We start from the raw sequence: 21,344 nt of genomic DNA on the forward strand, positions 1-21,344 counted from the left end.
CCATGCCTGTTGCCCGAGCCCACTTTCAGAGCTGAGGCCACTGTCTATGGATGTAGGATTGTAGGTGTTGGCAGATGGCAGCTGGCATCAAGCCTTACTTTCCTGGCACTGGTCATCTGTCTCATACAAAAATTGAAAAATAAATTGTTGCCAGTGATGATGTTTGGGGGAGATAGAAAAACTACACAAAGGCTTATGATAGTCTACATGCCAATTGGAAATAAAACTTTGAAAAAGGAACATTGCTGAACATATCGTCTTTACGGCCCTTGGAACTTTGTTCCAAAACTGCTGCGTGACCAGAAACCCTGTTTGTCTCTTTGTTTGAATAGCAATGAATACTGCATTTGCAATTCGTCTAAAGGCTGGAAGATAGTACAGATGGTGTTTTTGTAACCCTTCGGCATCTTTGTTGTATTTGTAAGTTGCCTCTTGTTACAGGAATGTTCCTCCTGTGTTTGTCCATTTATCTCTTAGCAAGATGTGTGCTAGGGAAAATTGGAAAATCTCAGATTCCTCTCTTCCCATGCTAGTATGCTGATTGACCCACTGTATGTTGGTGGTAATGTTAAGGCAAATGTTTTGCATATACTAACATGACATGGTCTGGATTCCCTATGAAAGAATCATACATCAACACCCTTTTTTCATTATCTTTTCCAAAGATTTTCATTAGGGCTTAGTGTATGAATTTTTCCCAGAGTATCACTCTGTCAACAATACCTGCTGCTATTTCTCTGAGCACCTAAAACCCATGAATAGTGGCAAACACTCCATCAACCAATCTGGTCCTGATCCTCTGATTGAAAGATAATCATAACAGCAATGTACCTTGGAGGATGCACTAAGGAACCACTCAGACACCCACGCACAAAACTATCTGGGAATTGTAATTTCCGATGGTCTTAACTGTGCACTTGGGATCTTCTATAATTGCCCCCAGCTCTGAGTTAGAGCTACAAACTTTGGACATTTCAGAACTGACTGTAATAACTATTGAGAAAAGTTAGAGATGTTGAAACTTGCTGCAACTCTATGACAACTGTAAAACTGACACCACCCCCCCCCTCCGCAACTCTCACCATATGACCTGATCTGACAATCCCCAAACCAATAGCCCTAAACCCGAACTAACCCAGCCCACCCACCACTCTTCCTAACTCACCCACCCCTAATAACTGTGATAATGGGAACTGTAGATGCTGGAGAATCCAAGATAATAAAATGTGAGGCTGGATGAAAACAGCAGGCCCAGCAGCATCTCGGGAGCACAAAAGCTGACGTGCCGGGCCTAGACCCTTCATCAGAGAGGGGGATGGGGTGAGGGTTCTGGAATAAATAGGGAGAGGGGGGGAGGCGGACCGAAGATGGAGAGAAAAGAAGATAGGTGGAGAGGAGAGTATAGGTGGGGCGGTAGGGAGGGGATAGGTCAGTCCAGGGAAGACGGACAGGTCAAGGAGGTGGGATGAGGTTAGTAGGTAGGAGATGGAGGTGCGCCTTGAGGTGGGAGGAAGGGATGGGTGAGAGGAAGAACAGGTTAGGGAGGCAGAGACAGGCTGAACTGGTTTTGGGATGCAGTGGGTGGTGGGGAAGAGCTGGGCTGGTTGTGTGGTGCAGTGTAGGGAGGGGACGAACTGGGCTGGTTTTGGGATGCGGTGGGGGAAGGGGAGATTTTGAAGCTCGTGAAGTCCACATTGATACCATTGGGCTGCAGGGTTCCCAAGCGGAATATCAGTTGCTGTTCCTGCAACTTTCAGGTGGCATCATTGTGACACTGCAGGAGGCCCATGATGGACATGTCATCTAAAGAATGTGAGGGGGAGTGGAAATGGTTTGCGACTGGGAGGTGCAGTTGGTTATTGCGAACCGAGCGGAGGTGTTCTGCAAAGGGTCCCCAAGCCTCCGCTTGGTTTCCCCAATGTAGAGGAAGCCACACTGGGTACAATGGATACAGTATACCACATTGGCAGATATGCAGGTGAACCTCTGCTTAATATGGAAGGTCATCTTGGGGCCTGGGATAGAGGTGAGGGAGGTGGTGTGGGGGCAAATGTAGCATTTCCTGCGGTTGCAGGGGAAGGTGCCGGGTGTGGTGGGGTTGGAGGGCAGTGTGGAGCAAACAAGGGACATTTTTCCATCCCCACCCTTGTCTGCTTTCTGGAGAGACCACTCTCTCTGTGACTCCCTTGTTTGCTCCACACTGCCCTCCAACCCCACCACACCCAGCACCTTCCCCTGCAACCGCAGGAAATGCTACATTTGCCCCCACACCACCTCCCTCACCCCTATCCCAGGCCCCAAGATGACCTTCCATATTAAGCAGAGGTTCACCTGCACATCTGCCAATGTGGTATACTGTATCCATTGTACCCAGTGTGGCTTCCTCTACATTGGGGAAACCAAGCGGAGGCTTGGGGACCCTTTGCAGAACACCTCCGCTCGGTTCGCAATAAACAACTGCACCTCCCAGTCGCAAACCATTTCCACTCCCCCTCACATTCTTTAGATGACATGTCCATCATGGGCCTCCTGCAGTGCCACAATGATGCCACCTGAAAGTTGCAGGAACAGCAACTGATATTCCGCTTGGGAACCCTGCAGCCTAATGGTATCAATGTGGACTTCACGAGCTTCAAAATCTCCCCTTCCCCCACCGCATCCCAAATCCAGCCCAGTTCGTCCCCTCCCCCCACTGCACCACACAACCAGCCCAGCTCTTCACCTCCACCCACTGCATCCCAAAACCAGTCCAGCCTATCTCTGCCTCCCTAACCTGTTCTTCCTCTCACCCATCCCTTCCTCCCACCTCAAGGCGCACCTCCATCTCCTACCTACTAACCTCATCCCACCTCCTTGACCTGTCCGTCTTCCCTGGACTGACCTATCCCCTCCCTACCGCCCCACCTATACTTTCCTCTCCACCTATCTTCTCTCCATCTTCGGTCCGCCTCCCCCTCTCTCCCTATTTATTCCAGAACCCTCACCCCAACCCCCTCTCTGATGAAGGGTCTAGGCCCGAAACGTCAGCTTTTGTGCTCCTGAGATGCTGCTGGGCCTGCTGTGTTCATCCAGCCACACATTTTATTATCACCCCTAATAACTGCTGTTTTACTGACCACCTTACCATTCCACCGCTCACTCAACCTTCTCCCCTCATCCACTTATCTTCCACACTTAACTTCTCTCTGTAGCTCATCAAAGAGGCTTTGAAGCTTTAAACCTCAGAATGCACTCTCCTGGAAGAGTCATATATCCAGGACACTCCAAGTTTCTGAAGAAGCTCAAATCTGACATTTGGCCTGAAACAGCTAGGAGGCAGATAGAAGAGAAAGGAATGGACTGGAAATCCAATTGTCGTTGATACTCCTTGGGGGATTCTGTCCAATGCTTCCATGTTATCAGAGAAAAAAAAAACTAAAACGACTAGCAGTCGGCAACATCTACCAAATTCCAATATAGTTGCATCAGAAATTGTGTGTTTTATGAGGTTGAAAATTAATTTCCAGTTTAATGACTGACGTTGAGCCATTGTGAAAATCTAACTGCTTAATTTATCATGTAGGTTATAGACATGACAGGAAAGGAACAGAAAGTCTATTACAGTTACAGCCAGATGAACCAGAAGCATGATATTCCTGATGACACACAGTCTCCAGTTAAAGATGCAAAATCAGAGGGCTTTTCTCTTCCAGAGCTGGAACATAATCTGCAACTGCTCATTGAAATGACTGAGCAGGAAATTATCCAGAATGACCGTCAGCTGCAGTATGAGAGGGACATGGTTGTTAATCTCTCCCATGAGAATGAGAAGCTGTCTGAAATCCTTGCCCATGAGGATAAGATTATAGACAAACTCAGCAGTATCTTGCAGATTGTAGAGGACTGCGAGAAGAGATTACAGCCCAACTGTGAAAATCCACTGACCCTGGAGGAGTGTGCAAAAATTTTTGAAATGCTGCAGGAGAAGTATTTCGAGGAGTACAAGATGTTTGACTTAGCAGAACTATCCATTGCTATTGTATTTCCACTGCTGAAAGAATTCTTTAAGACATGGAATCCTTTGCAGGTAAGATCTACCCCTGCGAATATATGAGTAATTGTAGTCCCCATTATTCTCTGTCATTGAGGCCTTGGTGCCTATCGGATAGTGAAAGAGGGAAATCAGTCACATGTCTGACTATTTGGGGTCTCTTGGTGGAAGTTGTATACACATTTGATGTTGAATAAGGACAGCACCCTTAGCTGGAAAACCTGACAATATTAACTGTCAAGTTTCACACATTAATTAAGAAAAAAATCAGCCAAATGAGTGAACAGGAATGTCATTGTCAGTGCATCCATGCACGATCCAGTGCATTCGTGAACGTTGAATGTCAGACAGAATATGTGAAATTCTGTTCCATACCTTTCCATTCCTTGACCATTTGATAATGTAAGGCATTAAAAATTATTTCTAGGGCATGGGGTTGGAACACTGGTGAGTTCAGAAGTCACATGACACCAGGTTATAATCTACCAAATTTATTGAAATTACAAGCTTTCAAAGCACTGCTCCTTTGTCAGGTGAAGTGAACTCTAGTAGGAAGGGCTACCAAGCGTAGACTTGGTGACCACTTTTGCAGAACATCTATGTTCTACTCGCAAGAAAGACCCTGAACTACCCGTTGTCTGCCACTTCAATGCACCACCCCGCTCCCTGGCCAACATCTCTGTCTCTGGCTTGCTACAGTCTTCCAGTGAAGCCCAACACAAGCTGGAGGAACAACAAATCGTTTTTCTGCTTGGACACCCTACAGCCTTCCGGACTCAGTATTGAGTTCAATAATTTTAGGGCCTAAACTCTCACATGTCCCAGCCCCCCACCCCACACACCAGGCTTTGTTACCACACAGCCTACCATTATACACCCCCTGTTGTTAGTCACTAACAGACCCCATTAACAACTATTCACCCTCCCAGCCTGATCCATAGCAACTCCTTTGTCTGTCCAATTGTCTTTCTCTCTTCGGGCTCTATCTGAACCTGAATTGTATGGGATTCTTTTGAAATGGCAATGGTAGAAAATAGGAGAAAGGTCCATCTCTCAAAATGGTGCACTAGGTACAGCATGGGAAGAAGGAGAATTAATCAGCCTTACTATTTTTCTTTGTTTAGGATAACACGTATGGTTTAGAGGTTATGTCAAAATGGAGGAAACTTCTAGAACGAGATCAGCTGCAACATGGAGGATGTGATATGTTGTCATTGGACCCTTACCACAGGTAAAATGAATAATTTCAAATTTTACTCTGACATTTAGAAATACCCACGGATGTCCAGGTGGTGAAGATGGAACAAACTTCTCAAACTTTTCAGAAATTGAAGACACTTGTGAAATAAGAATCAGAGGGAGAATGGCTCCTCAAGTTAGCACATTTGAATGTTTCTGATTTGATTGCCTGCTGTATGCTTAGTTAGGCTGTTGAAACCAATTGCAATGTTCCAGAGCCAAGGAACCAAAACTAAAAGCAACTGTGACTCCTACTGTTATAAAGATGTGCTGAAAATTCCTTCAGGTAAGGACAGGCTGGGGCTTCACTACGATCCCGTTAAATTCAAATAACTTACCTGTAGTAGGCAAACGCATTGAATAGGGGTTTGAAGCGGTATTAGAGAAGCCATTCTTTATCACGATATTATGATTTGGCAAAAAACAAAGAACTGTGTTTTATTGGAGATCTGAAACAAAAACAGAAATTGCTGGATGAACCCATCCGGTTGGCAGTATCTGTGGAGGGAAATCAGAGTTCATGTTTTGGGTCCAGTGACCCAGATCTCAAGAAATGGACCCAAGATGCTGACTCTGCTTTGTCTCCACACATGCTTCCAGACCTGCTGAGTTTCTGCAGCAATTTCTGTTTTTGTTTATGATTTGGCACTTAGCTCAATGCTTTTAACTTGTTTTCCCATCAAAAGGACAGTTTACATAAGCTGAGTTCAGCAAACAGAAACTGTGGCATTGTCTGTGATAAAGTACAGTAGAACAAACACTTGCCTGTTTTCCTGTTTACTCTGAAAAGCAGTAAATAGCATGCATCAGATTATTATATTCAGGACAAATTTAACAGATTCACTTACATTGTGTTACACAGAATGTGAAAGACACAGGTACTTTTATCATCATTTCAAATTATTTCAAGACATGAACCAATTTAAAACTGTTGTATCCCCATTCAGTGGTTTTGTCTGAGTCCTTTCTGCATGTTAAATGGAAGATGATTGTAATGACCCTGTTTTAGCTGCTTGTGGCTCAGGCAAAGCAAAGCATGAATCTCAATGACACTGGAGAATTTGTAAATCATTGTTGTGACCTTTCTTTACTATAAAAGTAGACCCCGATCGGATATCAGTTAAGGAGTCATGAGAATGAGCTTTATATTCTGTTTTTTTTTTAAATTATGTCTTGTTCCATGCCTGTCAATGCTCCCAGTAATAAGCTGGACTGTTTCTGAAGCAAAGCTTCCTTGCTGGTACAGCCATTTAAAATGTAATGAAATAACTTGCAAACCTGTAAACTTAAATATTAAGCAATTGAAGGCACACCTTTTGACTTCAGCTTGAAGGTTAACTGCCAGTTATTGTACCTTGAAGGTTGCCACGCAGGTGGATAGAGTGGTCAAGAAGGCATACGGCATGCTTTCATTCCTCGGACGGGGGATTGAGTACAAGAGTTGGCAGGTCATGTTACAGTTGTATAGGACTTTGGTTCGACCACATTTGGAATACTGCGTACGCTTCTGGTCGCCACATTACCAAAAGGATGTGGACGCTTTGGAGAGGGTGCAGAAGAAGTTCACCAGGGTGTTGCCTGGTATGGAGGGCGGAGGCTATGAAGAGAGGTTGAGTAGATAAGAATTATTTACATTAGAAAGACAGAGGGTGAGGGGGGAATCTGATTGAGGTCTATAAAATCATGAGAGATATAGACAGGATGGAGAGCAAGAAACTTTCTCCCAGAGTGGGGGACTCCATTACTAGGGGTCATGATTTCAGGGTGTGGGAGGAAAGGTTTATGGGAGATGTGTGGAAAGTTCTTTATGCACAGGGTGTTGGTTGCCAGTGGAAGTGGTAGAGGTGGGCACGATAGTGTCATTTAAGATGTATCTAGACAGGTACATGAATGGGCAGGGAGAAGGAGGATACAGATCCTTGGAAAATAGATTTAGATAGAGGATCTGGATCGGCGCAGGCTTGGAGGGCCAAAGGGCCTGGTCCTCTGCTGTAATTTTCTTTGTTCTTTGTTCTGTATACCAGTTGTTGCTTAGATGACTAGCAATTTGGTTAAAGTTTGGATCTCAACATATACATAGGCAGGAGTCCTTAATATTACATTACCAGAGGGAAAGAATGCACTAGAAGAATCAAGGATAAAATCTGTTTAATCAGAACTAAGAAATGTTAGAGGTAGCATTACATTACTGAGTTAAAGTCCTAAAGTTAGAATCCTCACAGTATGGAAGCAGGCCATTCAGTCCATCAAGTCCACGCCGACTCTCCAAAAAGCATCCTACCCAAACCCTGTAACCCTACATTTCCTGTGGCTAATCCAGCTAGCCTGTGCATCTTTTGGACTGTGGGACGAAACCAGAGCACGTGGAGGAAACCCACGCAGACATGGAGAGAATGTGTAAACTCCACACAGACAGTCACCCAAAGCTGGAATCAAACCCAGGCTTTGGCACTGTGAGGCATCGGTGCTCACAACTGTGCCACCATGCCACCTGAGTTCTGACAGGAACTATAAAAAGAAATAAGTGCAGCAAAGAGGGAATCCAAAAATCTTCTATCGGTTTGTAAATTATAAAAGGGCAGTAAAAGAAAGTGTAGGATTGGTTAGGGATCAAAAAAGGAGATTCAGGTATGGAAGCAGAAGTCTGAGGTATTAGTTTATGATTATTTTGTATCCACTCTTCCAAAGAAAAAGTTCCTGCCGAAGAGATTTTTTTTTCTCTATTCATTTGTGGGATGTGGGCATTGCTGGCTGGCCAGCATTTATTGCCCGTTCCTAGTTGTGGTTGGGAAGGTGCTGGTGAGCTGCCATTTTGAACTGCTGTAGGTTGACCTGCAATGCTATTAGGGAGGGATTCCCAGAATTTTGACCCAGCAGCAGTGAAGGAATGGTGATATATTTCCAAGTCAGGATGGTGAGTGGCTTGGAGAGGAACTTGGAGGTGGTGATGTTCCCATATGTCTGATGCCCTTGTCCTTTTAGATGGAAGTGGTTGTGGGTATTGAAAGTGCTATCTGAGTATCTTTGGTGAATTTCTGCAGTGCGGTGTTGAGACACTGGACAAGCTATAAATCAGTGAACAGTAGCAATTAGGAAGACTGGCAGTACTTAAAACTTGATAAGTCATCAGGACTGTTCGCTGCGAACTCAATCTTCCATGGCATTGAGGTTGTTTCAAGATTGTTCAACATAAAACCAGAATTATGTCTCTTGAATATTGTTGAAAAGCGAGTTGTATACTTGAAACTATCTTCAATACCCTTTCCCAGTAGTATAAATTATTGGTCTTGTTTGAAATTTGACATTCTTGTGTTTGCCCAGATAAGTGCAAGATAAAAAGCTTCAACAACGTACCCACTTTTCAGCAATATTCAAATTGTTCCTTTCTTTTACACAAGATTAAAACAGATTTCATCACAAAAAGTTTAGATATCTCCTTATGTGGCTTGATGGCAGATTTTGTTTAATAACTCTTGCAAAACATCCTTGAGATGTTTCATTAAATGAAAGGTATAGTATATAAACGTATGTAGCTATGTGTCAGAGAAAGAAGAATTTGAAAGGATCGGAAGGAAAGTGGCACTCATTGACAAATGCTTCGATAAAATGTGTCTGCTTTCTGCAATGTGTTCTGTACCACCAAATCATTTTGTGTAGTGCTTGGAAAATATAGTATTTGGGCTGAATGAACATTTCCAAGTTTCTGCTTTTATTTCTCTGCACATTCACAGATTAATATGGGAAGTCTGGATGCCATGTGTCCGCAATGTTGTGTCCCAGTGGCTGCCCCGGAATTGTGCTCCAATGGTGGATTTCTTGGAGAACTGGATGCCTGCAGTGCCTCTCTGGATATTGGACAATATTCTTGAGCAACTGATTTTTCCCAAGTTGCAGCGTGAGGTAGGAGCCTCTTGTTACAGTTTGGGATAGATGAGAGAGTCGCTTGGTCTGATAAGTTCTGGGAATCCGCAGGACATAAGATGCTACATGCCAGCTTTTATTAATGTTACAAGGCACCTTTGCATTGGGACTTTTAACTTTCAGAGTGCTCATTGAGTTTAACAAAGTAGAAATTACAAAAAAAAGTAGAAAAAGAAAATGGATTGGAATCAACTTGGAATAGAAAGCAATAGAAAGGTCTGAAACATCCAAAATGACGGAATCAAAATTTAAATAAGAAAAGTAGAAGGAAAACAGAGTGGATGGGAAGAAAGGAGACACAAGATAGGAAAAGTCAAAAAGTGAAATAGAGAAGTGCGATGTGAAAAAGGCTTCATCTTGATAAGCAAGTTGTCAAAAAAGTGGCCTTGTTTCAAGGACCAGTTTTGTCAGGAAACCAGTAGAAAAAGGTGTGGAAGAACACACTGGATATTGCAAAACAATTAGCTTAATGACCATTGGAAGAGCTCTTACACTGCCATCATGAAAAGGAGAAATTCAAAATTTGTGTAATTTCTTCATCAACGCAAACTTTTTTTTAGGTTGAGAACTGGAACCCACTGACTGACACAGTCCCAATCCATGCCTGGATACATCCCTGGCTTCCATTGATGCAGATGCGTCTAGAGCCTCTGTATTCACCGATCCGCAACAAGCTTTCCAATGCATTACAGAAATGGCATCCCAGTGACTCATCTGCAAAATTGATCCTTTTGCCGTGGAAAAATGTGTTCACACCAGGATCCTGGGAAGCCTTCATGCTGAAAAACATTGTTCCAAAGTTAGGTGAGAAAGTTTTTAAGCTTAATTCATATTGCAACTGAAACAATTATTTCACTTCTGTCAAGTGCTTGGTACTGTAAAATTCCACAGGAGCTGATTGGCCTTCAGCTCGAGTCAAGTTTAATGGTGTTCATGTGGAGTCCAAATCAAGTTCTAGCAGATTAATTGATTAAAAGGGAATATCGCAACTAACTTATTCTCAGTCCTGTCCCTACAACTGCAACAATATACTTACCATCAAATGTAAATAGAATACTAAACTGCAGCTGCTGGAGATCTGAAACAAATGCAGAAATTGCTAGAGAAACTCAGCACGTCTGGCAGCATCTGTGGAGAGAAAAACAAATTAATGTTTCCAGTCCAGTGACTCTTCATCATTAAATGTTGTTAGGGAGAGAGCTAAGTGGGAACACCGATTGATTTTGTTTGCCCTAACTTAGGGATATAGTGTGAATAGAAATTAAGGCCATTTAGCCCAATTTTTTTGTATACAAATGTAACTCTTCAATTACCTTTGATTAGTTTTGAATGATAGCATTTGTTCCAATTGTCACAGTCCTTTTTTTGCAAAGTAGTTAGTCGTTTTGATTCGCGATTGACTTCTTGTTAACATTGTTGATATTTTGTTCTGCATTCCCTTACCAGAGGATATGTATATCAAATTGGTTTTCTTCATATTTCGAACATTTTGGTCAGAGGAACCCTTAAGTTCCTTAATTCCAGGTAAACCAGTTTAGCCCAGTCTCATGATAGTTTAGCATAGATATGGTTGTAGCCAGTAATCACTGGACTTCTATAAGGCCAGTATACCCTTGCCAGGATGAGACAACTAAAATTGCATGCAATGTTTAAATGATGACTGACCAAACAATTAAATATGGCTTTCATTTTATTATTCTTTTTACAATGCACAGAATATATTTAGTCTTTCTAATTGCTGGCAGAACCCAAACTGTGTGTCAGTAAGGTTATGATTGAGCAAATGCCACTTTCCATTGCTTTGATGATGATCAAGAGTAGTCTGATAGGGAGGTACTTGGCAGTGTTGAACTTGTCTTACTTTTTGTGACACGGCATACATGAACAATTTTTCACATTGTCGGTAGATACCAGTGTTGCACCTGTAATGGAACAGTTTGGACCAGCATGTGGATTGTTCTCAAGTATAATTTGTCAATATTATTGTCAGGGCCTATAGCTTTTTGCAATGTTCATTGCATTCAGTCTTTTCATGGTATCATGTGGAGTGAATCAAGTCGGCTGAAAACTAACACCTGTAAAGTTCAGGACCTCAGGTGGAGGTGCATCATTCACTCCTGGCCAATCTCCCACCTCGCACCCTACATAAATTTGAGGTTCTTCAAAACTCTGCTGCCCGTATCCTAACTCGGAGCAAGGTCTGTTTCTATACCACCCTGTGCATGCTGACTGAATCAACTGCTGATGTGCAATGCTTCAATTTTAAAATTGGCATTGTTGTTTTCAAAGCCCTTCATATTCCTGCCCATCCTTATATCTTTAACTACAGTAGCTGACAACTCGCCAAGATATCTGTGCTTCTCCAACCCTGGTCTGTTATGCATTTCTTTAAGATTGGTAGACATGACTTCAGTTGCTGGGTGCTAAGTTGTGGAACTCCTTCCTTTATCTCTTTCTTTAAATTATTTGTTCAAATCATCGTCTTCAACCGAACCATCAAACATCGCTACATAAAGCTCTCTGTGTTTGATAGCTGCTACTTTGAAGGTCTTGCGATCTTTTAACTAAATCATAAGACCTATATAAATACAAGTTGCTAGATATCCAGTTTCCCTTTGCCAATTACTTTTGCATTTACTTTCAGCCACTGCAGTCAAGGTCATAATCACTCATTTCATTTAAAAAAACTCATCTGCTCTCTGGCTGTTTTGCCTATTAGCTTCAAGCTGTGTACTCTGGTTACCGACCTGCTTGCCAGTGACTGCAATCTCTATTTCTGTTTTGCTCAAATTAATTTGAAGATCCCATGTTTCCTGTCGGGTTGAAGAAATATTGCTTTTGGAAACTATCTGCGCGCATCTGTCTTAATTTGTCACAAAAAACACAGATCTATAAACTATCCTCACTCATCCACATTCCTTGTAACTACTTGATATTTTAGAAGTCCTTTGGTAAGACTCTATCTTGAATTAATTAATTTTTAAAAAAATTTTAAACATAATTTTATTTTAAAATGTTCATTACTGGGATGTGAGTATTGGTTATGTTTATGTGTAATGTTTATTGCTAGTGCCTTATTGCCTTGATAATGAAAGGGTGGACTGTCTTTTAGAATTTTGATTCCACTGAGTGGCTTGTTAATTAAACGCAGAGGGCATTTAGTAATCATTCACTTTGTTACTTTTCTGTAGGACTTGTCACATATAGACCAAAACAAATACGGCTATCATGTTTTGAAGGTTTCTGTGAACTAATTGGATATTGAACAGAAACTTGGGCACTTAAACTGATACCAATTTTTTATTGGCTAATCCAATTGAAATTCAGTTAAATTCTCAAACTTGGATTTGAGAAGTCTTTAGATTATTAGTTCAGGACTGTGTGCGTGCGTGTGTGAGAGAGAACTGTCATTTCATCTAAATATCCAATTTTGCTATTAATCTTCAATAGTTCCTGAAAAAAGTAATCCACATTACCAAAATAGAAGGTGATTATGAAGATAAGTGCCTCCAATGCAAAATTTGATGCTGCTAACTCTTGTTCAGAACATAGTCCAATGTGTTTGTTTCTGTCCATGGCAGGAATGTGTTTGACAGAGTTTGTGATTAATCCTCACCAACAACACATGGACACATTCCATTGGGTGATGGACTGGGAGGACATGATCTCAGCTTCCAGCCTCATAGGATTGCTTGAGAAAAACTTTTTCCCAAAATGGTTACAGGTGAGTTTGCAAGCCTTGCAATAATTGAACATCTGTTAAAATTTTGTTTACCACTGGCTCAGCGATTACAAAATTTGGCAGCAAGGTAGTTGTGCTGCTCATTGTTTGCTGATGATTGAATGAAGAAAAAGGATTGATCTATTAGAGTAGAAGCGTGAAGCTGTTTATGCAATATATTGTTATATAATTTTGTAGATTTGTGTTCAACTTTATTCTCAAAGTACCTAATTTATAAAATGTGTGTCCTTTATTCTCCTTTGTGTTCCCAAATTACCTGTCCTTCATGTCTAGGTGCTATGTTCTTGGCTGAGTAACAGTCCCAATTATGAAGAGGTCACTAAATGGTATTTGGGATGGAAGTCCATGTTTTCTGACCAGGTATTGGCCCACCCCACAATCAAGGAGAAGTTTAACGAAGCCCTGGACATTATGAACCGGGCAGTCACCTCCACAGTTGGTACGTAATTCAGTTTTATTTCTCCTGGATGTTGTCTAAAAGATGAAGGTAGCGAGAGCATGTATTTGAGAAGGAAAAAGAAGAGAAATAAAGATGACTGATAAGAAAAAGGGAAAAATATGACCAGTGTGTTGCAAAGAGTTCCAGAAAGGAAGAGCAAGGATTTTGAACTCCATTGAAAAGGGTACAACAGAATATTCAAAGTCACAGTGATGGAACGTCCAGTGCACTTCGTAACAGCAAATTTGTGCTCAGCAAGATCCCATGAACAAGCATAAGATATATGACCTGACAAATCTATGGTTAAACCTTTTGATTCTTTTAAAATGCATCCTTAACACTTTTAAAAAGCATTGAATAAACTTGAAGTCTCAGTTCAAATTTAGAACCTGTGTTTTCTTCATGAGAAGATGGGATTCCCTGGAGGAATTTCTTACATTCATGTGGAGCACCGTACAATGTTTGTAAAACCACAACCTTATTGCCACAGGCACTGTGCTCCTCAAAAGGCACAGAAGCCACCACTACAATACCTGCATTGTCCCTCCCAGTGCTGTTGAAAACAATTTTCAAAATGCTACTTACCCACTCTTCAATACAGTTGTATGTTGTAGCTGCAACCTACCTGTATCCAGGAACATCTTCCCGATCACGTTCCTCCTTTATTTTTTGCACAATCCAGCAGAAGGATATAGTTACAGCATGACAAGTTTATGTTGAATATTTCCATTAAAGACATTATTTTTTAATGGTAAATGGTAACAGGAAGTGTTTGTAGATATAAAATTTTAATGTAGAGATATAAAGTATAACATCAAGGTATTAACAGTAGATATACTTGGTTAGCTGCTGAGCCATGTAAACAAGGTTTTATCCTTGCTGTGAGAAGAGTCTGCTGCTCCCAGCTAAGATCATACTGGCAGTGTTATTCTTGGCCTCAATGCCTACGAATTTGCCACAATGGCTTCTAATCCACTCGTGTCTCCTGTTGGGAAGGACACAATATCTGTGAATATTTTGGGATGGTAGATTAAGAATTGATTGTCAGTGCATACAAATAACATTGATTTACATGAATTACTAAGACTATAGAACTAGTGCAGTCAACCTTTTCACCATACTGCTCAGTCCTTCTGCTGTGCTGAAACATTTTGTCTTGAATCTATTAGTACTGATGGAAGATTACATTTCTGAGCCCTGCAGGTTTAAATTCTTTTACCCAATAGCAATGAGAAAATCACCTGAGTGATCATTTTAATGCTGATTTTAGATTCTTCAAGGTCACTGACCAAGTAATTCTTTTCTGCAGACCAGATTATCCTTTTTGCTGCATTTCTTGTGCACCTTTTCAGAGGTGATGTAATACTCACATAATGAGGAACTTATTGATCTATTGATGTCCTTAGTGCAAATCATCCAATGGTGTGTCTAAGTTCTTTGTTTAACCTGTGGGGTTAAAAACTACCACTTTCCAAGGCCTACTGTAGCCTTCACACATACTTCATGTTCAGCACTGAATTTGTTATCTTTTACTTTTCAATGGCCAGCTCCACTTCTTTATCCTCAAACTTGTTTTGAAAAGTTGCCTTGTTTAGTCATTGAAACAGTGTTTCATTAAGATTTACAGACTAATGTACAGTTGGAGACATTACTGCCTTTCCCTGGTTTAAAGGATAGCTTGTAGAATTCAAGTTGTATTTTGTTTATAAAAGTCTCTTGGCCTTGCAAAACATGCTTGTAAAATTTGGTTAGTCTCTGAGCTCAGTCACGCTATATCAAATCTGTTTCCTTGCACTGTTCATTTCAATGTAATTCCTAGTTACTTATTCCAAAGTTGTTAACCCTGGATGGAAATTTAAAATCATCCTGTATCCTGTGACTTCCTAATTGAATGGGCATGCCCAGTTATGTAAAATCTTCACCATTGGCAATTTTGTTCATCCCTGGATCTAGAATTTAAGATTTTCATCTTTGGTTTTTAAACAGGTGGTTACATGCAGCCAGGAGCTCGGGAAAACATTGCCTACCTTACGCACACAGAGCGCCGGAGGGACTTTCAGTACGAGGCAATGCAGGAGCGCCGTGAAGCAGAGAATCTGGCACACCGTGGCATTGGGGTCAGCTCTGCCTCCATACCAATGAACTTCAAGGACTTGATCCAGGCAAAGGCCGAAGAGCACAATATTGTTTTCATGCCCTTGATGGGTAAACGCCACGAGGGCAAACAGCTCTACACCTTTGGTCGGATAGTTATTTATATTGACCGAGGGGTTGTGTTTGTACAGGGGGAGAAAACCTGGGTACCAACATCACTTCAGAGTCTCATTGACATGGCTAAATAATAGGTAAACAGGAGCTGCAGCAAGTTGCTTCTCTGTCCTTGCTGTTGTACTGTTTCATTCCTGTGACCGAATTTATACAAGACGATTTCCAGCAGTTTATTCAAGCTTAAGATTGGTAATGACTGGGGAAGAGACTTGCAGTGTGAAGAAATCTTCACCATACTTGGTTGGTCTGGTTCTTAGTGTTCAGATGAAATCCTTACTGAATGACTGATTCTGACATTTGATTCTTTGTGAGGTTCACAGTGTTCCCTGTGTATTTTTTAAACATATAACACCTGTTTATTTCAATGTATTTTATTTATGAGCAATAAACCAAGAATTCTGGTTTCATAACCATTTCAATGTCAATATTTAAATCACCATAAAATGATCAGATGTGAAACTGATTATGGATCAATCAGCCACAGTCTGTTATTGTTGGAGGTATAGAGTGAAGAATTCTATTAACATGCACCACGATACGCTCATGACCATCCCGTCCTAATTTTGGTAACCATGCTCACTACAACAACATTGCTATCTGTTGTTATTATTTGAGGATAAACCTGTTCTGCTTTTCTGTATTTGCTCTCCTAGGATGTACACTTGAGACAGGAATCAATTAGCTGGATAGTTATGTCAAGCAACTGCAAGATAGATACTAGAATTGTCTATCTCTCACCATTTCCAGTTGTCCTTTCCAGCATTATACAGAGAACAACTAGCCCTGTATCAGGGTAAAGTAATGTGCCAGCCAAGTGAGCAGTGTAAGCTGCATTCCACTGCCATCAGAATCTTCTTACCCCACAGATGGCTAGGATCAATTATAGAGCCTTCAGTCTATCCTGGTCACAGCGTATATTCCAATGAATTTCCACTTTCTAACCTAGATAAAATGTCTTTCCCCGAGGTGAGCAGCAAGTGATTTACATATAGCTGGCAATCTATAAACTTTCAACAACAATTGCAATTAATGTTTAAATACTTACTTACAATTAGCTAGCCAACAAAAATAGGGCTAAATTCAACACTTTAGCAGCAAAGTGATGTGTTGTTCCCAATGTATGTATTTTAAACCTCTACTGAAATTTTTAACCATCCTCTGACAATGTGCATGGTTTTTACAGGCAATAGGAATCTTCCAGAAAAAAGCTTGCCACAGTTGATTTCCGGTGGTTCACGGTTCTTGGGAAAGAATGAATGATAGGGTGTGATAATGTATAGTTTGTATTTTTTATTGATATTTTTGTTTTTACCAGCCTTGTGTGTTTGTAAATTTTTCTTCTGTCTGTGCATTTGACTATTTGCACATTCATTTTAATGTCCTTTCATTGTCTTTCTGACACTGTCATCGAATAATTTTCTATTAAACAGTATGTAGATCTTTTAAATCCTAAACCTGTTCTATGAGTGGAGTTCTCCCTCCTTTATTTTTTGAACCTTTTTAAAACTATGAAGACAGACAAATGAATGCATGTTCTGGGGAAAGTATACTTGTGGAAGACATCTTTTGCTGCTTTCAGTTGCCAATTAACCTCAATAACTCCAACAGTTTCTGTTCTTATTTCAGGAGATCCTATGCCGAGCAACTGTGTAATATATATGCAGAGTCATTTTCCTGCACAGTTTCTGAAGTGTGCCATATAGCTGATGGGAGGCTGTTATGTATCAAATTCTCCATGGGAGCTCTATGCAACATGTCCTGTTTTAAACATGAGGAAAGTTTAGAATGTTGCATATTGAGGAACATTTAGAGGAGAAACTTTCCAGAGTTATCAATTCTAACAGAGATGTAATTTAAACTACATGTCAAGAACATGGAAACTAGAAATACGGAATGAGATTCCATAACAGAGAAAGTTTACATGAGTCCAGGAATATGAGTTTTATTTGGTCAGAATATTCGGTACTTGCATATTTAGTTTAACCAACACACACCTCTTCCCTTTTTGGTATGTATTGTTTTGGTGATGCAGTTGTGGACCCCTGTTATGACAGCTGTTTTGCTGCTTAAAAACAGTGATGTAATACGGAGGTTCTGAATACAGGAAATGTGAATCTTTAGTTACAATTTTGTGTTTTTGCACCAGGCACTTCTCTCTGGTTTAGTAATGCCAGATACTTTTCTTGTGCTGAAACCATTTTTTTAAAGCTTACTTTAGCTTCCTAAAAAGTACTTTTACCTGTCCATAATCTGGGTAATGTCCAATAAATAAAACCCTCAATGCTTTATTTTGGCTCACAAGTGGGTCTTTTTTGACAGTAGGAGGGCTGTGGAACAAAACTACCAAATGCATTTGAAAATATTAAATACATTAGCATGCCATTGTCTCTGTCAACTAGTTTTTACACTGGTTATAGGCTTTACTATTCACCTTTTGGGATGATAAAAATAAGTTGTTCTTGCCAAGCAATTATTTCTTGAGTACTTTTAAATAAAACGTCCAGTCTGAGAAGTTCAAGGCTGTTAGCTATATTTTTTGTCAGTGAACTAATTTCAAAGTTCCATAATGGTTGATATTGTTTTAGTTTCTGAATTCTCCAGAACAAATTACTGTACTTCAGTTTCCAAATGATCAAAGTTGGCATTGAAAATGTACATGCTGTCTTTGGTAGATTTTCTTTCTTTCTTTCTTTCATTCATAAAATTTCAGCCCTGATATTTTATTGTTTATTCATGCATAGGCTAACAACAAGGTGTTTTATCCAATTATCTTTAGTTACTGCATTGGAATTGAAGTATGAATATAAATCTTTTGAAAGCATCTCACACTTATTTTATAAATCTTTTGCTCTTAATATTAACTGGTAATTCCACTTGAAGCATTTTGACAATGTCCCTGCTTATATTTTGTCCCAAATGCTTCTCAGGACAGTTATGGAAACCAAGGATAACATGACTGCAGCATAATTCTAACATCTATCGATGCCCATCCATCTCAGAAATAATTAACTGCAGTGGGAACTTTCTAGGAAGAGCCTAAGTACATTTTTTGAGATGTGAGTCAATGCATATACTAATGGATATGTTGGGGATGCTGAATTTGACTGACGTTCTGAAGTTTAAGTGTCATAGAGTGGCAAAAAAATCTGGTAAGAAAACTAACTTTTTTCTAATAGATTGCAGCCAGGAAATTCTCGAATCCATGTGTGTGATGTTTTTGTATATTTGTGCAACAGGCTACTAGATAACCTTCATGTCAAACTTTTTCAAACAGAAGTTTTTTGATCTTTGATTATCAATTCCTTTTGATTTTTTTTCCTGTGATGTTCTACATTAATCCTCTTGAACACTCTTTATCACTGTACCCTACTTTGCCATTCACCCTCTAGAAACTGGGCTTTTATCTGGAAGCTTGTGAAAAAACATGTTGTTAATCCATGCTAAAAAAAATCAATAGGCTCATAAGCATTTATCATTTCTCTCTCCATTCAGTTGAAATTTCCTTTGGTAAATGTAAGAAAGACTTCATATTTCTTCTAAAATTCCAAATAGCTATTGAAAAATTTAATTTATTAGGGCTTGATGATTGAATGCAAGGGCCTTAAATATCCAGTAGTTGGATTTTTTTTACCAGAAGCCTGGAATCCCTTCCATACTAAAATTTTCTGTTTCCATTCAGTGTGCTTTGTCTTTGTGGTTGTTTGAAATTCTCTGCTTTCCCTTTCAGTCTTGTGCTCTAAACCTCTTTGCTTTCATTAATCTCAAGCTCTCTGGGATCTCTTTCCTTAGACATTCTTTAGACTTCAAAATACTTGAAATGTTGTACTGTTTAGTCACATGTATAACAGACTGAGAGGAGCAAGACAATACAATCCTGCAAAAGATGCATCAAATTGTGTAGCAACTGGAAGGGTGCAACATTTATACAACTTTTTTTTTTGCCCTTGGCAATAATGCATAGATTCTTTATACAGGGATGACTATTACCTGACTAAATTAAGTGTCCAGAAGGGGAGGCACTAGCTTAGTGGTATTATCACTGTTAATCCACAGATCCAGGTAATGTTCAGAGAACCTGGATTCAAATCCTACCATGGCAGATGGTGGAAGTTGAATTCAGAGTCAATGATGACCATGAAACCAATGTCGGTTGACAGAAAAACCCATCTGGTTCACTAAGCTGGTCCTTTAGGGAAAGAAACTGCCACCCTTACCTGGTCTGGCATACATGTGACTCCAGACCCACAGCAATGCAGTTGACTCTTAACTGCCTTCTGGGCAATTAGGGATGGGTAATAACTGCTGGCCTAGATGCTGATGCGCACATTCTACGAGTAAATTAAATAAAAAGATGGATTATGCATGACGGAGGATAATATACACTGACTATAATACAAATGTAATGAATTTTAAAATAGGATCTGGGATGAAAATCAGCTGTAGTAAAGGGTTCCTCTACATAGGAAACCAGTAACACATGGTACTGCAACTCAGAATAAATGGGACTTTTTAAATAAAACTTCAATTTTTGGTTAAAACTAAATTGCTATATCTGGGTTTGTTGGTGAGTTTGGGAATCATTGGGAATTAGAGTTTACAATGGGTGTTAATGGGGTTTGATGAAACAGTGCAGCTCATGAGGTTTGGGCTGCAACATTCCATAGCACAGGTTTTAAAATGGAGGTCTAGGGACCTTAGAAGATTTCTGCAGATTGTGTCTATGTACTGTTGTACCTGAAATGGATTGTAAGTGGGGACTTATAAACTTTTCACTGTACTCCATTTGAGTACGTGACAATGAAGCTAATTCAATTCAATTTAGATGTCCCAAACATCCAGGTTGTCCTTTTGAAATTGGAAATTACTTGTGTGCTGTATGCAGGTAATAAGCTTTTTAGGTTATTGTAAGGTTCCTTTTGTTTGCTGATTATTTCTTTCAGATTACACCAGTGTGTACATTGGTAAGGGATCTCAGGGACTGTACCACCACTGTAGGCATTTCTGATCAGTATGTGAATATTTGCAGGAGGTCTCAACGTGTGACCGTTTGCAAGGCATCTTGGGAGAATACAGGGGGTCTGTGAGGGAGTTTGCCACCACTTGTCATGGGTCCTTGACTTGTTACCATTTTTAAAGGTTTTGGAGAATGTGATTGTTTACAGGGGTCTCTGGAGTGTGTCATCCTTCGCAGAGGGTTCTTCGGGGATTGTCTAATCATTTACAGGTGTCTTGGGGTAGTGCATTATCGTTTGCATTGGGTCTCAGGAAGTTGCAGCAACATTTTGCATGGGTTCTTGGAGCAACTTGGCAACAAAGAGGGACTCTTGGATGGAGCGGGAATGTTTGGAATACAACAGTAGTGTTTCAAAAATAGACAGTTCCTCACTGTACCTGGCCCCAAATTCAGAGTACAACTCTAACGTTGACAAGAAGCACATTTTGCACCAGTGCTACTGACGTGTAAATTTACCCTAAAAGGAATGTCAGTATTTTGAAGTGGGTGGCGTTTCTGGTGGGGCATGTGAAATGCAAGCTGTGATACAGTGGAACTTAACTCAGTCACTGGTGTTGTAGTGTTTGTGGAGGCTGGGACAAGAGGATGGATTTGAGGAGGCCCATGCTTATTTCATATAAATTCAGGGTCCAGTTGAGGAATTTTATAGGGATGTGAATGGCATATGGGGTGTTTGGTGGATGGGGTTTTC

The 21,344-nt window shown here is 40.4% G+C and overlaps 1 protein-coding gene across 3 annotated transcripts in view; it reads left to right on the forward strand.

Annotated features, from left to right (window-relative positions):
* tfip11 (tuftelin interacting protein 11) overlaps positions 1-17,093 on the forward strand; it is a 31,383-nt gene extending 14,290 nt beyond the window's left edge. For all 3 annotated transcript variants that reach the window (XM_048556156.2, XM_048556157.2, XM_048556158.2), the window contains 7 exons: positions 3,563-4,066; positions 5,155-5,261; positions 9,001-9,169; positions 9,751-9,994; positions 12,772-12,914; positions 13,206-13,371; positions 15,358-17,093. In XM_048556156.2, the coding sequence (XP_048412113.1) occupies positions 3,563-4,066; positions 5,155-5,261; positions 9,001-9,169; positions 9,751-9,994; positions 12,772-12,914; positions 13,206-13,371; positions 15,358-15,713 (1,689 nt within the window). In that variant the 3' untranslated portion in view covers positions 15,714-17,093. The remainder of the gene's footprint in view (positions 1-3,562; positions 4,067-5,154; positions 5,262-9,000; positions 9,170-9,750; positions 9,995-12,771; positions 12,915-13,205; positions 13,372-15,357) is intronic.
* Positions 17,094-21,344: the final 4,251 nt, after the last annotated feature.

Source organism: Stegostoma tigrinum, chromosome 26 (assembly GCF_030684315.1).
Source record: "Stegostoma tigrinum isolate sSteTig4 chromosome 26, sSteTig4.hap1, whole genome shotgun sequence".
NCBI lineage: Eukaryota > Metazoa > Chordata > Chondrichthyes > Orectolobiformes > Stegostomatidae > Stegostoma > Stegostoma tigrinum.